Source organism: Hyperoodon ampullatus (assembly GCF_949752795.1).
Source record: "Hyperoodon ampullatus genome assembly, chromosome: 18".
Lineage (NCBI taxonomy): Eukaryota > Metazoa > Chordata > Mammalia > Artiodactyla > Ziphiidae > Hyperoodon > Hyperoodon ampullatus.
Genome location: NC_136931.1, coordinates 14429762 through 14450522, shown reverse-complemented (window position 1 = coordinate 14450522; position 20761 = coordinate 14429762). Strand labels below are relative to the sequence as shown.

Below are 20761 nucleotides of genomic sequence, written 5' to 3'. Positions count from 1 at the left end.
TTTCTTATTATTTCTTGCATAGGCTAGGCCTTCAGTACAGTGATCAATGGAAATGATGATAGTGAATGAACATCATTTTCTTGTTCTCAGTCTCAGAGGGGAAGTGCTCAGTGTTTCATGAATTAGTATGATGACTTTAGTGGATAATCTTTATCAGATTAAGTGAATTCCCTTCTGTCTCTAGGTTTCTGAGACTTTAAATCTTGAATGTGTTTTGAATTTTATCAATTACTTCTGCTTTTGTTGAGATGATTATGCATTAGTTCACTTTTATTCTTGTAATGCACAGATTGAATTTCAAATACTAAATCCCTGCTATATTCTGGGATAAATGTAAGTTTTAACCATTATCATTTTAATAAATCCCTGGATTAGATTTGCTAATATTTTCTTTGAAAGTTTGGCATCCAAATTCATGAGAAAGATTGGCCTGCCTGTAATTTTGTTTTCATGAAATGCCTTTGTCTTTGGTCTGAAAAAACAAATTGGTCTCATAAAACAAGTTGAGAATTATTCTCTTTTAAAACTCTCTCTGGAAAAAATTTTTTTAAGATTCATGTTATTTCTTCCTTAAATGATTGAAAAATTGATTGTTCAAGCCATTCGGGTCTAGAACCTTTTAAAAATGGATTCAGTTTCTTTAGTAGATATAGATCTACTGAGATGTTTCTATTTTTTCTTATATAATTTTTGGTAAACTTTTTCAAAGAATTTTCCCATTTAATCTAAAATTTTAAATTTGCTGGCATAAAATTTGTTTATAATAACTATAATCTGTGTAATGTCTTTAGGACTTATAGTGATATCTCCGCTTTCATTATTGATATTGGTAATTTGTATCTTTTAATTTCTTGATCTGTATTGTTAGGGCTTTATTCAGAGAACCAACTTTTTTTTTTTTTTTGCGGTACGTGGGCCTCTCACTGCTGTGGTCTCTCCTGTTGCGGAGCACAGGCTCCGGATGCGCAGGCTCAGCGGCCATGGCTCACAGGCCCAGCTGCCCCACGGCATGTGGGATCTTCCCGGACCGGGGCACGAACCCGTATCCCCTGCAATGGCAGGCAGACTCTCAACCACTGCGCCACCAGGGAAGCCCAGAGAACCAACTTTTGATGATTTTCTCTATTGTTCATTTCTTTTCAATATCATTGATTTCTACTCTTTATTATTTCATTCCTTCTACTTTCTGTAGGTTTAATTTGTTGTACTTTTTCTAAACCTTAGGAGAGATGCTTAGAGCACTGATTTTTAACCTTTCATCTTTTCTAATATATGCATTTAAGTCAATAAATTTTCCTCCAAACCTGACTGTATCTTCAGCCCATATGTTTTTATATGTTTCATTTACATTAACGCATAATTGACAGTATTTTAGAATTTCCATTTTTACTTCTTCTTTGATCCATGGGCTACTTAGCAATGAGTTGCTTAGTATTTAAACATTTGGGAATTTTTCTAGTTTTCTTTTTGTTATTGATTTCCAGTTGAGTTCCACTAGTGACAGAAAACAAATTCTGTATGATTTCTATCTTTGAAAATAGTTGAGACTTACATTATAGCCCAGAATGTGTTCCATTTTGGTAAATGAGCCCTGTGTACTTGAAAAGAGTACAAGTTCCTCAAATATCAATTAGGTCAAGTTTGTTAATAATCATATTGTTCAGTCTGTATCTCTACTAATGTTTTTCTTCTTATTTTATTAGTTATTGGAAGATGTCATTAAAATCCACAACTATGATTGTGAATTTTCTATTTCTCTTTTTTGGTGATACCAGTTTTCATTTAATATGTTTTGAGGCTATGATGCTTGGTGTATATACATTTAGGTTTGTTATAACTTACTGTTGAATTAACTATTTTATCATTATGAAATGTTTCTCAATCATTTATAAGATTTCTGACATCAAAGACTGCTTGATCTGTTATTTGTTTAGTACAGCAGCTTTCTTTTGATTAGTGTGTACGTAGTATATTCTATTCATCCTTTTTCTTTCAACTTTTCGGTGTCCTCATATTTAAAGTGTGACACTTGGAAGTATCACCAGGTTGTTTTTTAATCCGGTCTGAGAATCTTTGTCTTTTAGTAGTACTCTTCAGTCCTTTTATGTTGAATTCAATTTCTGATATATTTGAGTTTGAATCTTCTGTTTGACTGTGAAGTAACTGTTACCTTTATGGGAAAATTATTAGCTGAATTTCAACAAAGGCCTTTGTGTTATTAGTGTTACTAGTGGATGAAAGTGAAAAAATATGAGTGTTAATAAACTCAGTCAGTGATATATTTCTTCCATCTGGATCTCCATGTCTTCGTGAGGTATCATTTTTTGTTTATGTCAGCCCCTAAAATGAAGTATTGGAAAAATTTGTGGCCTTAGAATTACCTTTTCAGATGATTATATCACAACATTTTAAACCAGGAGTTTAAAAAAGAATGAAGGTTAGTCAATGTTTTAGCTCTCACTAAAATAATTAATTGTTGGTAAATTGATCAAATAAATTATCTTTAAAATATTATCATCATCCTTTTTTAATATTTTTGGTTGTATTTTTAATACAATTGACATGTGGCTATTCTAGTATATGGGTATAATTTATAAACAAACAAGTTTATATATGTTGGGGGTATAATGTCAAAATATTTTACTTGGTTCAGTTTTGAGACCAACAGACTTAGATTGCCCATGGATCAATAGAATTAAAACTTGAAAGAAGACTTCAGTGATAAACTAGTCCTTAGATTTGTTTGCATGTGTAAAACTGAAGCCCTAAGAAATTAAGTGGTTTGCCCATGACTCATATAACTAGTCAGAAGCACAGTTAGAACCCACGCTCAGGGACTTCCCTGGTGGTTCAGTGGTTAAGAATCTGCCTGCCAATGCAGGGGATATGGCTTCTAGCCCTGCTCCAGGAAGATCCCACATGCCGTGGAGCAACTAAGCCCATGCGCCACAACTACTGAGCCTGCGCTCTAGAGCTGGTGTGCCACAACTACTGAAGCCCGCACACCTAGAGCCCGTGCTGTGCAACAAGAGAGGCCACTGCAATGAGAAGCCCGCACACCACAATGAAGAGTAGCCCCTGCTTGCCACAACTAGAGAAAGCCTGTGCACAGCAACAAAGACCCAACGTAGCCAAAAAAAAAAAAATTAAAAAAAAAAAAGAACCCACACTCAGACTCTCAACTCACGTGTAGTGCTTTTTCCTCTATAGTGGATCATCTCCCTAATCTCTCGTATTACGACATGTGCATTTTTACTCCCTTAATCTGTTGACTTTGAAATGCAGCTACGTTCTCCCAGTGGCCCTCAATCTGGATTTTACTTTTATGGAAATATTTGGATTGACACCCATACTTACATTTATAGTCCCGTGCTAAAGGAAATGAGTACATTGTGTATTAAAATTTAATCATGCATGGAAAAGTTGATTTCCATACCCTGAGGTGCTGGTGTCACATTTGATTTATGAATAAAGTCATTTTCTAAAGATTGCAGATAGAGGTAAACTGTCTTGTAGCATTTTTCCTTACATGAAATGAACGGCTGATAAGGATATGCTTTCATCTTTATTGTGCCTTATCAATGACCAGGACCTATAACCTTTCATTAGTGAAAAACATTAATGACTACCTAAACCCAGTTAATCACAGAGCTTTTCCAAGCAGCCTTGACCATTGGCTTCTCATTTCACTAAATAAGCATCTTACTGAACTTCCTGCAGCTGTTTGAGGTATGAATTGATTTGAGGAGGGAAATTTAGCATCGGTTTTTCTTCATACTTCTTCAATGTTCCAGAAGGAGGAACATTGATACTCCTCAGCAGGAAGTACTCAATCACATTTCTAACAGTTGTGTTTATGCCCTTCCATTGCTGGTTCTCCACTGGCTATCTTCTTGATTAATTGCAGCTGGGAGATTTTGCTTTCTTGACAACCAGAGTTTGAACCGGTGCTCTAGTAATTAAGGAGGTCAAGTGTAAATTTCACCAATATCTAATACTTTACTCATTAGCATTTTCCTAAACCAGAACTCTCCCCTCCTTTCCTCCTGTGTATGCCCTTCTGTAGTAAAATCAAGCTTATTCAAGCAATCGATTTTACCCCAGGAATGATTTAGTTACCTTTTTATTATAGTCTAAAACTTTCAGAGAAAGAGCTGAAGTAACTTGGTACCTTTTACAAACTAATCTGTCCAGAAGAGATTAAGAATACAATTTCTCAAGGCTACGTTGATAACAGTGAAACAAAACAAAAACCAAACTAAAACAAAATCAGAACGAGTAAATTAGATCTATCATTTCATTAAAACTGAGAGGTGAAAATATTGACTATTAAGAGACAAATAAATGGTTAGTTGCTTAAGTTTTACACTTTTCAACCGGGTATTGAGAAACTTTATATAATCTAAGAGTTCAAGGAAATATTAGTATTTAGAATAGGCTTTAAAAAAAGACATTCTTACTGAAATTTCGGTTACTTGAATGAGCACTAGAAGTAGGAGCATAGCAGTGTTTTTTCTTTAATACCAGGTGAAGTTGCTGTCACTTAGAGGTGACACTAACTACTGGTATAATTAGGAAATAGAGCTAATGTACTTATTCAGTATTTTTTTTAAAGTATTAGGTCTCTTACTGAAGGGGAGATATTTCAATTCCAGGATCAGAAGTTGGCAAATAGGCTCTTTTCCCCAAAGGTGTGATGATGTATTATTATTAAATATACAAGCAATCATAACATTAGTACTTCACAGAGCAGCTTTATGGTCAATTATATATTTTACTCTAATAAACCGTGAAGAAATTCTTTTTTTCCTCCTAAAGGCTAATAAACAAGTACCAAAATATAATATAGTAATTGAGCATGATATGATATCTTGCAGTTGAAACTGTTAAATAATATGTATCTGAATATACCCATGCAAATTTGCCTGTATGAGCTTTGTGTCAATTGTGCGATTATTATAATGAATTACAAACATGTGCCATTATAATTACAAAATCTAGCAAAACGTAGTTGTCGTAAAAGACCCAAATGTTTTTAAAATGGCTTTAGAGCCAATGCAAATATTCCTTGACCTAGTTTTCTTTTCTTTGTCTCTTATTCAACAGTTTAGGATAGGGAATGGCAAAAGTTAGGATATACTGATGGTCAGAGATTGTTTAGGGAGGTGGAATGTTTTCGAAAATTACATAACAAGTGAAGACTCTCAAGTTATTAGGTGTTAGTACTTAAAGGGACATTAGAGCCCATCTCTGTAACTCCCTTCATTGTAGAGGTGAGTAAACTGAGGCCCAGAGGTTTAAATGACTATACACCGAAGTACAGGTCTTTGGCCCCCTCTGAGGCCAGCATGCTTTCTATAATCCTAAACCGCTTTCTGTGCAGATTAAGAATACCGATTTTGGCATTGCCACTGGTGTGCTGGCTAAGCCCAGTCAAGTTGCTTAATTGGTTTCCTGAACCCTTTAGAGAAGGAGCACTTCCAAAGAAGTTTGATTTAGCAATTCACTTGAGTGGTGAATTTGACCCTGCTGTGACCGGGAGATGAGAAACACTCTTTGCATCAACTTGCTAGTTCCCTAGAGAATCTATGGCTCTACTCATATATTTTATTTACTGTGTCCTCCGTTGTCTGAAAATAACTGAAACCACAGTATGAAATGTATTGTGTATATAGCTAGCTTCACATTTTCTGGGTAAAATTAGTTTTGTTCATATTTGTTTTTGCTTGACTGATAGTAGCAAAACTTGCAAGAAGTAATGAGACCTTCCACAAAATGTGTCTTTACTAAAACATAATAAATGACTGTGGCTAACCTCATCTACAGGGACTGCAGAATTCAACCTCAGAAACTGAAAAGAAACTGTAGTGGTAACTGGCACTTCAAGGGCACAGAAAATACTAATGATGAGGCACAGCAACTTCATCCATTCTCGCAGGCATAATACCCTTTCCATCCTGTCAGTCGTCTAAATAGCGGGGGAGAGGGACCCTATTTAAGATTGTCTTCATGAAAGTGGGTGTGAAAAGCAAGTTCTTCAATAGCTATGGGGGAAGACAAGAGTTATTGCTTCCTTCACTTTGTGACCTGATGACTTTTGGAAGATAGTAGTGAAAAAATCAATATTAAATGGTTCTTGAAAAGAAGACAGTGGCTCTTGTTATATTTCTGGGAAGGAACGTTTTGCAGTGTGCAACTCAAATTGAAGACATTAGTCTCTCTGACCCCTAGATTTTTATGAAATAAGTAAGCCCTTGAATCCTTTTCCTTGATTAGTTTTTTAAACAATGAAATATTTCAAATACGTGCAAAAGCACAGAAATAAGGTAATCAACAACCATTGTATCTTAACACATCTCAACATTTTGCTATATACGTTTCTTTCTGATGTTTTATTTTATGGATAACTAAATTGATTATAGATTTGGAGTCACTTTGTTATTCTTTCCTGATTTAACTCCCATGTATTAATCCTCAGGGGAGCTGTATTGGGTGCATTTTAATGCCATTCCTACATATTTACTTATCCATAAACAATACATACCATTGTCTTGAATAGTTTTAAACTTCACATAAATCGTATTATACTGTATATACCATTTCCCATCTTGAGTTTTTCATTCAACATTATGTTTTAAGGATTTTAACACGTGGGTATATAGCTGTGATTCATTTTAACTAATGTGACACGCTCCAGCATGTGAAAATACTGTAATTTATCTCTTCTCCTATTAAATATTAGGATGTTCCTAGTTTTTTGCAATTACAAACCATGCTGCAGTGGGTGTCTTTTTATATGTCCTGTGTAGCTGTGTGAGATTGTCCTTAGGGATAAAGAGCTACAAGTGAAATTGCTGAGTTATAAGGCAAATGTATCTTGAGCTTTACTGGATACTAAATTGATTGGTCAAGTGGTTGTACCAATCTGTATTTCCATCAGTAGTATATGAAAATTCTTATTTTTCTATGTGCTTGCCAATATACTGCCAAAACAGCATTGTCAAACGCTTTGATATTGGTTAATCTGATGGTTATGAAATGGTATTTTATTCTATTTTTATTTATTTCATTTCTCTCATTACTAGTGCTGTCTAGCACCTTCACATGTTTTCTGGATGCCCTATAGTCCTTTTAACATTAAAGTTTTGGATGAGTAATGTAATCATATGGTCAAAAATTAAAGCAATATTTTAAAGGTATATATTGAAAGGTGCTATTTCCATCCTACCTCATTCACCTGACCCTTCCTTCATTTTATTGCTTTCTTGTATATCTTTCTAGTGCTTTTATACAAATAGATGCAAACATGAATGTATATTCTTACTTTCCCACCTTACACAAAAATAACATACTATGTAAATTGTTCTAAACCTTGCTTTTTACACTTAATCATATATATTGGGGATCTTTCCATATTACTGGGTACTTTCTTATACCTGCACAGTATTCTGCTTCTAGGTGTAGCACAGATTATGTAACCAGCCTTCTCTTGATGAGTGCTCTGGCCTTTTCCACTCTATTGTTATTAAGAACAATGCTGTAATGAATAACCTTCATCGTGTTCTGACTTATCTATAGGATAAATTCCTAGAAGTGGGCCATAGGATAGTTTTATAATTTTGATAGATATTTTGATCTGTGCCACCAAATTCACTCCATGGACTGGGGAAGAATAGTACCATTTTGCATTCCCACAGGGTGTATAAGAGTGCCTTCTCCCCACAGTCTTGACTATAAATTATGATCTAAAACTTTTGTTTTACAGTCTGATGGGGGGAAACGGTATATAAATACATCTTTAGTTGTGTTTCTTTTATTATGAGTTGATGCTCAAATTGAGCATCTTTTAATACATATAGGGGGCCTTTATATTTCTTTTTTTGCAACTCTATCCCATTCTTCTATTGGATTGTCTTACTGATTTCTAAGAGCTATTTATGTAAGGGTGATTTAGTCTCCTTGTCTAAGATATGAATTAAGTATTTTACCTAGTTTTCTTTTGTTTTTGCTTATGACTTTTTGTGCCATGCAGAATTTCTTTTTTCATTTTTATGTAATCAAATTTCTTAATTTTTTAGGAGGGATCTGGATTTTGAGCCCCAGTGAGAAAACTTTCCCCCTGAAAGCAATGAAGAAGTTTTTCTGTGTACTCTTCTACTTTTGCAGTTTCATATTGAACATTTAAATATTTTATTCACTTGGCTTTATCTGATGTTAAATGTGAGGTATATTTTTCCATATGGTTACCAAGTTGTTCCAACAGCCATTTTTTAAAAAACAAAGTTTGTCAATACACCAATGATTCAAGATGCTGCCTTTATAATATAATGAATTCCAATGTGTATTTGGGTCTTTTTTGACTTTTTATTCTATTCCATTGACCTGTCTCTTTATGCTGTCTTAATTACTTATACTATGTTTTAATTCTATCAGTTCCTATTTTATTGAGTTTTTAAATAAAAAATATATTTTGAATTTTGTCAAATTCCTTTCAGCATCAATGGAGAAGATCATATAATTTTTCTTCTTAGATATATTCTATATCAGTAGGGTTTCTAATAGTGAGCCATCTTCACACTCCTGAAATAATGTCCACTTGATTGTGAAGTCTAATTCTTTTAATGTGCTCATGAGTTATGATTGCTAATTTTTTATTTAGGATTTTACATTAATATCTGTAAGTGTAATCGGCCTATATCTTGGCCTAGTTATTTTATCTTTGTCAGGTTTTGATAACAATGTTATACTGAAAATACAATATTGGAAATTAAAAAATAATCATGTTAGTTTACCAGTAGAATAGACAGAGCAGAAGACAGGATTAGTGAACCTGAAGACAGGTCAACAGGAAATACCCAAACTGAAGCACAGAGAGAAACAAAGAAGAATGGGGATGAGATGCAGTAGGGAGAAACAAAACAGAAAAAGCCACATGGGACACAGTCAAAAGGTCAACATACATTTAATTTGAGTCTTAGAAGTAGGGTAAAGAATGGGGTAAAAAGATATTTAAGAGATAATGGCTAAGAATTTTCCAAAAATGATGAATGACATTAATCCATGGTTTAATGGATTAACAAATCCATTTAATTAAACAAAGCTCAGCAAACCCTTAGTGATACAAATACTGCTGAAAACCAAAGCAAAGGGAATATCATAAAAGTAGCTAGAGAAAGAAAGACACATTACCTTAAAAGGAACACTGATAATACTGATGGCAAACTTTTCAGCTGAAATTATGGAAGCCAGATGATAGTAAAATGGCATTATGCAAGTGCTGAAAAGAAAAAAGACTAATTCAGAATCCTTTACCCATTGAAAATATCCTTTAAAAGTGAAGACAAAAACAAAGACATTTGTAGACCAAAAAAATGCTGAAACACTATAGAATTCTTAGTTGGCATTGTTTTCCCCTTCATAATTTTGAAGAAGCCATCCTATTGTTTTTTTAGTTTCCATTATTTCAGTTGAAAAGTTAGCTGTAATCCTAACCATGGGTCCTCTGAAGATAATCTTTTTCCCTCTGGCTGCTTTTAGTATTTTCTCTTTGTCTTTGATTTTCTTTAGTTTCACTGCAATATATTTATGTATGAATTTCTTTTAATTTATCCCAGTTGATGTTCATTGCACTTTTTGAATTGTAAACTGATGTCGTTAATCAATCCTGGAAAACTCTTAACCATCATCTCTTGAAATACTGTCTTTGCTTCATTATCTCTTTCCTTTTCTTCTGAGCTTTCAGTTAAACACTTCTACACTTTCTCACTTAATCTGCCTCATCTTTTACCCATTCATTTTGCATTTCCATTTATTTTATTTTATTTTATTATTATTATTTTTTTTGTGGTACGCGGGCCTCTCACTGCTGTGGCCTCTCCCGTTGCGGAGCACAGACTCCGGACGCGCAGGCTCAGCGACCATGGCTCACGGGCCCAGCCGCCCCGCAGCATGCGGGATCCTCCCAGACCGGGACACGAACCCATGTCCCCTGCATCGGCAGGCGGACTCTCAACCACTGCGCCAACAGGGAAGCCCCTCCATTTATTTTTAATTCTTCATATTGCCTTTTGTATTTTCTGAGCCATTTCACTATTTTTTCAGAAAATTGATAACATCTTATTGAGTATATTCTTAGAGTTTTAAAAAAATTTTGGTTGTTTTATTTTATTTCTATTAGAGCCTAGAGCGTAGCTCTTTTTCAGATTTTCTAGATCTTTTTAAAATTTCCTATTCCTTGGATAGATCTTCAGGTTCATCCTTTGTTTCTTTAAACTACTAAGCATAGTTGGTTCTAGTATCTGATTCTTTGTGGGTCTGCTTCTGTTTTTCTTGTATATGCAGGTTCTAACATATGGAGTTTTGTTTCTTTGCATGCCTGGTTATGTTTGGCTTTTTAAAAAAAAATGTTGAACAATTTGAAACTTTGGGTGCAGGTACCTTACTCCAAAGAGAAGTGGGTTCCTTTTTCCAGGTTTCTGAAGGCAAAACTAGTCCATGACCACCAAATTCAAGGCTCAAAGTTCTCTGAAAGACTTAGGTAATGCCAGCATAATATTTAACTCTGAACTAGGGCTAGTCTACTTCCCATTTACCCTCATTTTGAGGGCACAGTCCTTTGAGGAGCAGCTTATTGTGGGGACATCCCTTTTTTTGCCTTAACCTCCCCCTTTGGTTGGTAGGCTTAGGGCTTTGATTTCTATCTCACTTGACCCCACAAGAATGATAGCTTCTTTGATGAATGATCAAAGAACGATATAACACACACACGTGTGTGTGTGTATAAAATCAATTAATACATGAAAAAATGTTTAACATCATCTGTAATTAAGAATATGCAATTTAAAGCAGCAAGTTTTCGCTCATCAGACTGTTAAATTTAACACATGAAAAAGCTTAAAAGTTGACGAGAGTGCATACCTTTATTTGGGAAGGAAGTACATGAAAATATTAACAATTCTTACCTCTAAAAAGCAGGCCTGGGATTGAGTGAAGGAGAGGAAGATGTTTTCTTTTCATGGTATATGCTCTTATAGTACTTAAAGTTTTTACTTCATGTACATATTTTTTAATAAAAATTTAAAATGCCTAGATACTTACTTTAAAATATATATATTTATTTATTTATTGGCTACATTGGGTTTTCGGTGCTGTGCACGGGCTTTCTCTAGTTGCGGCAAGCGGGGGCTGTTCTTCATTGTGGTGCGCAGGCTTCTCATTGCGGTGGCTTCTCTTGTTGCGGAGCACGGGCTCTAGGCATGCGGGCTTCAGTAGTTGTGGCACGTGGGCTCAGTGGTTGTGGCTCGCAGGCTCTAGAGCTCAGGCTCAGTAGTTGTGGTGCACAGGCTTAGTTGCTCTGTGGCATGAGGGATCTTCCCAGACCAGGGCTTGAACCCATGTCCTCTGCATTGGCAGGTGGATTCTTAACCACTGCGCCACCAGGGAAGTCCCCTAGATACTTACTTTTTATTTAAACTTTGGGGAAGATTTTGCTGTGTTCAAAGTGATTGGGCCTAGAAAACATTTGTACTGTGTAAAGGGTTATCAATTTACTAAGTGGTGCTCAGTTCATATAGTCATGAATATAGCAGAAATATTTGCTAAAAAATAAAGTCCAAGTGATTAGACTTTCTGGTTCTGATTAAAATGGTAGCAGCACAGATCAACAGAACATTGATGATATTTAAGTATTTCCTTTTTCTACTTTGACGTCAGACTGAAGCACCTGCTGTGACATGCAGAGATCATATAGAATATAGTTTGTAGCTTTGTGTCTTCTTGGAAGTCCCAGGGGCCTCATTTATATACCTAGAATCAAGGCAATTGGTGCATCCTGAATGAAGTCAAGGACTTAAATTACTATGCTGAATAAAGGTGTTCTTAACATTAAAAAAATAAAAAATTTAAACATAACTTTTGTCTTTCTATGTTTTTCTTTCTATGTAACCACTCTCCAGAGATAGTGTTGTTTTGTTTTAATTGCTGTTGTTTAGGAATGTGGTTCCCTTTTTTTTTTTCTTTGAGTTTAAAGTGCCATTTATTATTATTATTTTTAACATCTTTTTGGAGTATAATTGCTTTACAATGTTGTGGTAATTTCTGCTGTATAACAAAGTGAATCAGCTATATCTATGCATATATCCCTATATTCCCTCCCTCTAGCGTCTCCCTCCCGCCCTCCCTAGGGATGTGGTTCCTTTTAAATATTCGGTTTTCTATTAATGAAGTTATTAATGCTTCCTTCCTGATCCCCTTTGTTTGGACTTAGATCCTCTCATGTTGAGCAGCTCTTCCCAGATGTACTGGGTGCAGTTAATTTAAGAAATCCAGCTCATGCTTGCAATAAAGATGAGGCTAATAGTTATAATTCTACAACTCAGGTGCCCTCATGGTCAGGTTGTTGGATTTTAAACTACTACAAAGAAGAAAGAGACTGGTAGCACTCACCACGACAATTCATATTTTATGCATTTTTTACAATAACCAAGCAAGATAGTTTTTCTCTATAACTGTACCAAACATAACATTTCAGGTTTCTGATCATGTCTGATCTCTGACTGATGCGGGGAGTTGGGGGAGGTAGTATGAAATGTCTAATGCTTGTGCTATATTCCCTAATGTCACCTTGGGGAAAAAATAGCCTAGTAGCATAGTTCTAGAATAAATCTCAAAGTGTATTTATACTTCGTTAATTTCTAGGTGAAAAAGTGTTTATATCTCTGTATGGAGCTGCTATAGACGTGAATATAAGGCTGGACAAGAATTCCTTGATCCTTGAGAAAACTTACCTATCTCTGGCCAATCAGCGAACTCTAACTATTCACAACCGCAGTAACATCATTGCCCATTTCCAATGGAAGATATTTGCTACCAAGGAAGAGGAAGACCGAGAAAAGTATAGGTTTGTAAGAAAAATCACTATCTATACGCTATCTATATAATTTGGGGGAACATGAAACTTAGTTATGAAAATTCTGTGACTTTTGTGGTAAGTTTCTAACTCACTCAGTGTCAAGTTTATTATAACTTGGGTCCAGTGTACAATGCTCCCTTTTTCATTTAAAGAACTGGAGCTGAGCTGTGTGGAACACAGCCTTGTCCATCCTCAGTTAATCTTATCCCAGTTATAATTTATCAGTAGCTAAACTCCTGGATTTTAAAGATCAAATACATCATTCTTCACTATTCTCTCAAAACTAATCTACATGTCTTTATTTCTTTTCATAACCCTAACTAGATCGATCACTTTTCATAGGGTTTCTAAAAAGTGGATTGGGATCAATGTGGCGTTTTTTTTTTTTTTCTTCAGTGAAAAGGTACTTTCAGAAAATATGAAGAATGGGGAAAAAGAGGGCTTAGATATAATGGCTTTTATATTTTCAGTTTTAGTAGCATTCTCAATCTCTGCTAACCATATAATTTAATAGTGATTTCTTGTTGGTATCTTTAATCTACTGCTTTTTAAAATGATACTTCAGGCAGTGGAGAGAACTAATAAAATGGAAAACCAAACTGTTTTAATTAATCTCATCACTGTTAAATTTTGAATATTTCTTTTTACTGACTCTATCCTTGATTCCTTTAATTCCATTTGCAATTTTATCTCCTTCCATCTTCCCTGAATTAGCTCTTTTGCTGCTTTCATTGGAATTTATTTCAGCCTTTTTTATTTGCCTCTCCATCTTCATTAAAGATTAGCCCTGGGAAGCTTCAAAGCTTTGTTTAAAACCAAGTTAGTATGTGATAAAAATAAAAGTCTTAGGTCTAGGGAAACCAGGCAGAAATCCCCCAGTGTGCTGTCCCTAATTGAATCAGAAGGAGCTGTGACAGTGATAGGACACAGTGGACCAGAAGCTTTATCATTCAGACAATGAGCTTTAATCACCAGATTGCCACTGTGCCATCTTTAAAAAGTAAGAAAAGAAAAGACTTTCCTGCCTAAAAACTTCATTTTGCCTCATGGTATAGATACCAGTAGTTTAAAAAGGCAAGAGGAGACTACTCATCCACGGTTTCATCTGTCCTGATTCTTCAGCTGACACGTATGTACCAACAATCAGAATGGTCCAGGCATGTTTAAAGATAAGATAGGAGAGCAGGTACAAATAAAGAAACAGCAATAAAAGTAGTGTTCCAATATCCTACTAGTGCTGTGGGCATAATCTTTTGGGGAGAATGAGTATATACTATCAGAGGGAAAGCCAGCTTTAATTTCAACTGTGTCTTTGTGTTTGACCAAATGTATTGCACGTGATTGATGCCATGCCTATGTCCAAAAAGTATTTACGGAAGTTAATTTCAACAGTGAAACTCAGGGAAGATTCAAACCAGTTGCTATCAGAAATGCTTAAGGTATAGAGAATATAATTTCAAACACACGTGGATGGGCTTTCACCCCCCCCCACTTCACCTCCTCCAACACTCATGGCTCTATTTCTAATATCATCCTTGAGTCTTATTCTTCCTTTTCTCTTGCATTGTCTTTCTTTCACTGTCTCTCTTGCTCTTTCTGTTAGTTCCCCTAGCATTTTTTTGTAGCAAGGGAACAGTATTGAAGAGCACTTTCATAACCATAATTGGAAGCCCAATTTTATCATCTTGGATCATGCCCCTCCCTTAAACAATGAAGTTGAAGAGTGACTTCAGATGGCTAAAAAGAATACCTTGCTGTGTGTGGGTGACACACGGCGACATAACTCATGTTTCTGCAAACTGGATTGGTTGATCTAAGTGAAGAGTCTATTGAATATTCTGTCCCACCCCTCTCCCTACCCCTCTCTTAGGGCCAGATGCCTAATCTCTTATTTGACCAGGTGTGTCTTCTCTCCCATGCCTCTCTTGTTTCTTGGTACATTCCCAAGCATGCCACAAGTTTCATATTATTAGCCATGGATTCTTGTCCTGGATGTAACCAGCCATGAAACGCCCATCCTTTCAGAAAGTAAAGCAAAGAAAGAGGTTTGCTCTTTACTGAACATTTGGTTCCTGTCTTTGGATAGCTGCCCCTTTGGTGGGTGGCTGTGCTCTTGCTGTGGGTGGAGGCCCTCTCCTCCTCCCTGTCACAAACCCTTAGGTTGTCTCTTAGGCTCACATCAGTGGCAGATAAAGCAGAATGTTCTTGGATAGCTTTCTTGTGGGCAGAGGTTTGCTCATCACTGAGAAGCAGCAGTGAGCTCTTTAGCTAATGGTATAAACTCTCTCTTGAGTTCCCCAGCAAGGCCAGTGCAGGAATCCCTGGAATAATCTCTTTTTGTGTGTGTGGTACGTGGGCCTCTCACTGCTGTGGCCTCTCCCGTTGCGGAGCACAGGATCCGGACGCGCAGGCTCAGCGGCCATGGCTCACAGGCCCAGCCGCTCCGTGGCATGTGGGATCTTCCCGGACCGGGGCACGAACCTGTGTCCCCTGCATTGGCAGGCAGACTCTCAACCACTGCGCCACCAGGGAAGCCCCCCTGGAATAATCTTTTTAATGTTTGACTCTCTTGCTCCTAATGGTGAGCAACCTCTTCCTTTTCTCCTCTTCCTTCAGCAGCCTCTGTAGTTAACGTGTAGAACAAAAGGTCCACATTTGTCCTGAACTTGGAACAGAGATGATCTAAATGGGCTCATGTATACTTTGAGAGATTAAAGTTTCCCTTTGCAGCACCCAAATGACCTAAGATTTTAAAACTTCAGTGTATATTTTTAAGTGAGACTCAAGAGCCTGCCCACTGCTTTCCAGTTATAACATGGCTTAAAACTCATCCCAAGGCATTCAGCTACAGGGGTTGCTCCATGGTGGTTTCAAGAATTCTAATTGCTTTAGTATTATGGATGTCCTCAAGACCCTATTCCAGCCATCATGGTTTCTTGTTCTCCAGCCTCTTGATGATGTTCCTGAGCAAAGACTTGGACGTCTCTTCTCCCAGTGGGGGAATTTCAGCCCTACTGAGCCCTATTCCTTTCTGGCAGTTTATAATTTCCATTCTAGGAAGGATGACTTCCTCTCTGCCTACCAAAACACGTTGGTACAAACCTTAGGACACATGTCCAGATTTGGGGACCTCGGGCTAATCTCAGGCTCCAGACTCTGACAATGAAGATGTTACTTCCCCTAGGAAGTAGTTCTGGGCTTAAAATTTTTTTCAATTTTTTTTTAAACCTTAGGAATCAGATATAAGAACCTTTAAAAATTATCTTTTAGGTCTCTCTTAGGAATCAGATATAAGAACCTTTAAAACTTATCTTTTAGGTCTCTCCTGATACTTTTCTGGGAGTTGCAGAAATTAATCTCTTCAAAAACTGGTGCTGAATTCTTTCCTCCTTACTTCTTCTGTCTTGGCCTGAGGGTTTATAAAACATCCTACAAGGTTCTTTCATCCTCATTTTCATCACAGTTTATTATATTCAGAGACTCAGCATGGGCATTTGAGGATTTCTGCTCCCTATTTCTCCATCAAGGTCATGGCCATTGTCTCAATAGCAACTGCTCTAATTCTAGATCTGCTCTGTGCAAGAACTGTAGAATCCTCGATCGAGCCCCCCCACAAAGTGATCAGCATGGATGTGTTCCAGAACATTCCAGTGTTGGAAATGACATGTTTCTCTAAATAAATCAGTTTTATTTGAGCTTTGAGCCTGCCACCCAGGCTCCAACTTAATCTCAGTTGTGGTTGGGGAGCCCTTCCCTTTCCTAATCATAAAAGAATCTGAAGACTTGAGTGGTACCTGATAAACAGGAAGAGGACCTCTAGGCCTCCTTTTATAACAGGCATCACAGAGTTGCTGTGTGTCCAGGGTCACACAGTCCATCTGAAGGTGGATGGCTCCATCCTTTCCTTGCCAGGTTTGGACATGGGAGCATTTCTGCCAACCATGATGGCCAAGGTTCTTAGTTTTTAATCTCCTCAGCATCCAGTTATCACCTCTTGGGGGTGTTGTAAAGGAGCAGGGTGCAGGTCTCTAGGAACTCAAGATGAGGGGCAGTACTAGTTCAATGCTACTGTACTTGAGACACAAGTGTTCCCCATTGAGTATAGTCCATTAGCTGGACTGTAGTTGATGCCTGAAGGTGATGGGTATTCGGGCTAGCAGACCATTTGCAAAATGGGTTAAATCCATGGTTTTACTGAAAGAGAAGGTTGGTGTGATATTACACTCTCTGATGAGGGGCCTCTTGGTCTGTAAAACAGAATCACCTCTGAGTGTAAGAGACCATGAGTATCAGCACAACAAGATGGCAAAACAATAGACTGAGGTATATAGAAGTCCTTGTTGGAGTCAGCCCAGCTTAAGGTGGTATTACACGTTCCCTTCTTAGACTCTCAGCCATGGCTCTAATTCTGCATAGAGGGCAAAGAGGGTGACATCTGGTGTCCCCCCCGCCTCCCCGTGCATTATACAGCTGTCACTGATTCAAGAGCCCCAACAGCGTGGGAGAAGAGCATCATTTGGGAATTTTTGCTTCGTCCTCTTTTGTTTTCTGGTGTAAGGGCTGAGTTAATCATACTCCTCAATTCATAGAGCATTATCATCCTTGGTCCACATAAAGCATTTTATCCCCACACCCCCTTTCCATTAACCCCCCTAAGTAAATGTAATGTATATGACTCCCATTATTTATTTAACCAATACTTCAATCCATTACATCAAATTTACCCACTTTTTTTAGCATTATTGCTAGAACTTTGATGAACCTCTTTGTTGCTCTTTATTTACATCCATGATTGTTTTTTTTTTTTGAGAATTTATTCCTAAGGAATAGATATCAATAAATTCCACTTGCAGGAATACATGGTTTCCTTTCTTTTCTTTCTGTGGACTGAGCTGTCTTTAATTTGCCCTGCCCTGCCCAGCAATATAAAAGGACAGCTGCTCTGGTTACCTTGTACACTGCTTCCCATCTAGCAATAAAAAGGGAGCACAGAATGCTTTCTTCCTTGGGACCAGAACATACTGAACCTATTTCTTTGACTTCTTTATGCTATGTGACCAAAGGATCCTGAACACTAAAGTTATTTTAAAAAGAGTTATTTGACACTGCTGAGCATGTGGTTTGTGTGAAGTCATTTAGAAAATAGTTAGAGCTGGGACTGGAATTCAGTGACCCTAGCCTCTCAGTCAGTACTCACATTACTAAATAATTTATCTCTCACCACTGGTAATACCAGTAAAATGCTGGGAAAATGGTCATGTATCCTGGGAGGAGATGAAATTCAGTCTTCAAAGTTCAGGTGAAGTAACAGACACCAGGAGTAATGTGAGCATAGCCTGAGTAATGAGTAGAATGTCGGGAAGGCTGCTTTTCTGACTTATCACAAGGGATATGAAGATCTAGAAAGAGAGAGAAAAAAGGACATGTCTCCAGGTGTAGTCTGAGCATTTTATAAGCTTGACAGCTTGGTAATTGCCTGCAGTTGATACAGGGAGAAAACTGGCATTTATTGAACAATTGCTCTGTCCCAGGAACTACACCAGGTCCTTGATCACATTTAATTCTCAACATATCTTTATGATGGAGGAGCTCCTGTCCTTTCCATTTTATTGATGAAGGCACTGAGGCTTAGAGGATTTAAGTAACTCCTGAAGTCACAGAGTGAGTAAATAGATAGTACAGTCAGTACCAAAACCTAGGCATTGGGACTTCCCTGGTGGCGCAGTGGTTAAGAATCCACCTGCCAATGCAGGGGACACTGGTTTGAGCCCTGGTCCAGGAAGATCCCACATGCTGCGGAGCAGCTAAGCCCATGTGCCACAACTACTGAGCCTGCGCTCTACAGCCCGCGAGCCACAACTCCTGAGCCCGCGTGCCACAACTACTGAAGCCCGTGCACCTAGAACCCATGCTCCAGAACAAGAGATGCCACCGCAATGAGAAGCCCGCACACTGTGACAAAGAGTAGCCCCCGCTCGCTGCAGCTAGAGAAAGCCCGCGCCCAGCAACAAAGACCCAATACAGCCAAAAATAAATAAATTAATTAAAAAACAAAAATAAAAAAAAGCTCTAGGGGCTTCCCTGGTGGTGCAGTGGTTGAGAGTCTGCCTGCCAATGCAGGGGACACAGGTTCGAGCCCTGGTCTGGGAAGATCCCACATGCCGCGGAGCGACTAGCCCTGTGAGCCACAATTACTGAGCCTGCGCGTCTGGAGCCTGTGCTCCGCAACAAGAGAGGCCACGATAGTGAGAGGCCTGCGCACTGCGATGAGGAGTGGCCCCCACTTGCCGCAACTAGAGAAAGCCCTCGCACAGAAACAAAGAGCCAACACAGCCATAAATAAATACAAAAATTAAAAAAAAAAACCTCATCAAATCGTATTCTTAAAAAAAAAAGAAAAAGCTCTAGGCCTTGCTGGCTCCAGATTCTGTTCTCTAGGTAATAACAGCTAGGAAGGAGTTCAAGCTAAGCAAGTGTAGAAGAAATGAAATTGCACTTAAAGTGTGAGAGGCAGGGTATATGTTAAATATTGAAAAAGCAGCCTGGAAAACACAATTACCTAAAAGAAAATATTTGTCCAAATATACTAAGGGCTCAGGAGTAAGCAAATGTGCATTGAGTAGGACAGGAAGCCTGGGAGCACTTCTTGAAGGAAGCGAGCTGAGGTTCTTGAGAGGTTAAAGTGCACGGTCACTCAGCTGGTATATTATAGATTCAGGGTAAGGAAGGACCACCCCAAGGTCATGGGTAAGACTGTTCCCAAGAGGATGGGCTGGTGGGGAGCCCTTTACAATGTTCTTCATGGGAGTATCAAAATGAATCTCATGTTTCTTGCTTTTTTTTTAGGGTCTGTGATGATCTTATCAAAGAGGAAAAGAATGAGACCGATGGGTTTCTTAAGGAGTGCATTATTGATCCTTCACTCCAACAGCGTCTTTCCATTCTGTCTCGCACCTTTGAGAACAAGAGAAAGCTGGTTCAGGCAGATAGCATGCTCTTCTTGAATAACATTTTCAGTGTTGAGCCTCTGGTAAGCACATAAATACAGTCTGACCTTACAGTAAATGTAGTGGGATGCAGGGCTTAATTTGATGGGATTACTCACTCTGAGATTGATGTGGTGAGTTCCAGGAGCATAAAGATTCCATCTGAGGAGCCTCATCGTCGTTATGAGACAGTGAATGAAGATTAACAATAAGAACACTCAGAGGTTACATTTATAGGTCACACTTTATATGCACCAGTCACTGTTAAACACTTCATATATATTACATACTTTATCTTGTTTGTATATACATTATCAGTTGTAATCAGTCCCCCATTCTACAGATGAGGAATTTAAGACTTAGAGAAATTTGATAACTTACTCGAGCCCAAATGATTAGTGTCAGTAGTTAGAAATTTATCCCTGATTAGCCTCACTCTAGAGCAGGGTTTCTCAACCTCTGCGCTATTGACATTTGGGGCTGGATAATTCTTTGTCCTGTACATTGTAGCATATTTAATAGCAGCCCTGACTTTTACCCATCGGATGCTAGTCGTGACAACCCAAACTCTGTCCAGATGTCAGATGTCCTCTGGTGAGCGAAATCACTCGGGTTGAAAACTGCTTTGTCCTTAATTCACTCAATAAATACTTATTGAGTGCATGTTCTGTACCAGGCACTGCGTATGTACCAGGCATCGATGAACAAAACAGACATAGTCCTTGACCTCAATGTCTGTCTAGTGAGAGCTGAGCCAGAGTTAGAACAGGATCTGTCTGATTCCACAGACTAAACGTTTTTTTTTAGGTGTACAACGTAGTGATTTGATATTTTTATAGATTATACTCCATTTAAAGTTATTACA

General features: G+C 37.7%; 1 protein-coding gene across 1 annotated transcript in view; it reads left to right on the top strand.

Annotated features, from left to right (window-relative positions):
* Window positions 1-20761, top strand: part of HYDIN (HYDIN axonemal central pair apparatus protein) — a gene marked incomplete at its 5' end in the record, with an annotated part of 359388 nt that overhangs the window by 49225 nt on the left and 289402 nt on the right. The window contains 2 exons of the mRNA XM_079723315.1: window positions 12697-12898; window positions 19757-19940. Coding sequence (XP_079579441.1) covers window positions 12697-12898; window positions 19757-19940 — 386 coding nt within the window. The remainder of the gene's footprint in view (window positions 1-12696; window positions 12899-19756; window positions 19941-20761) is intronic.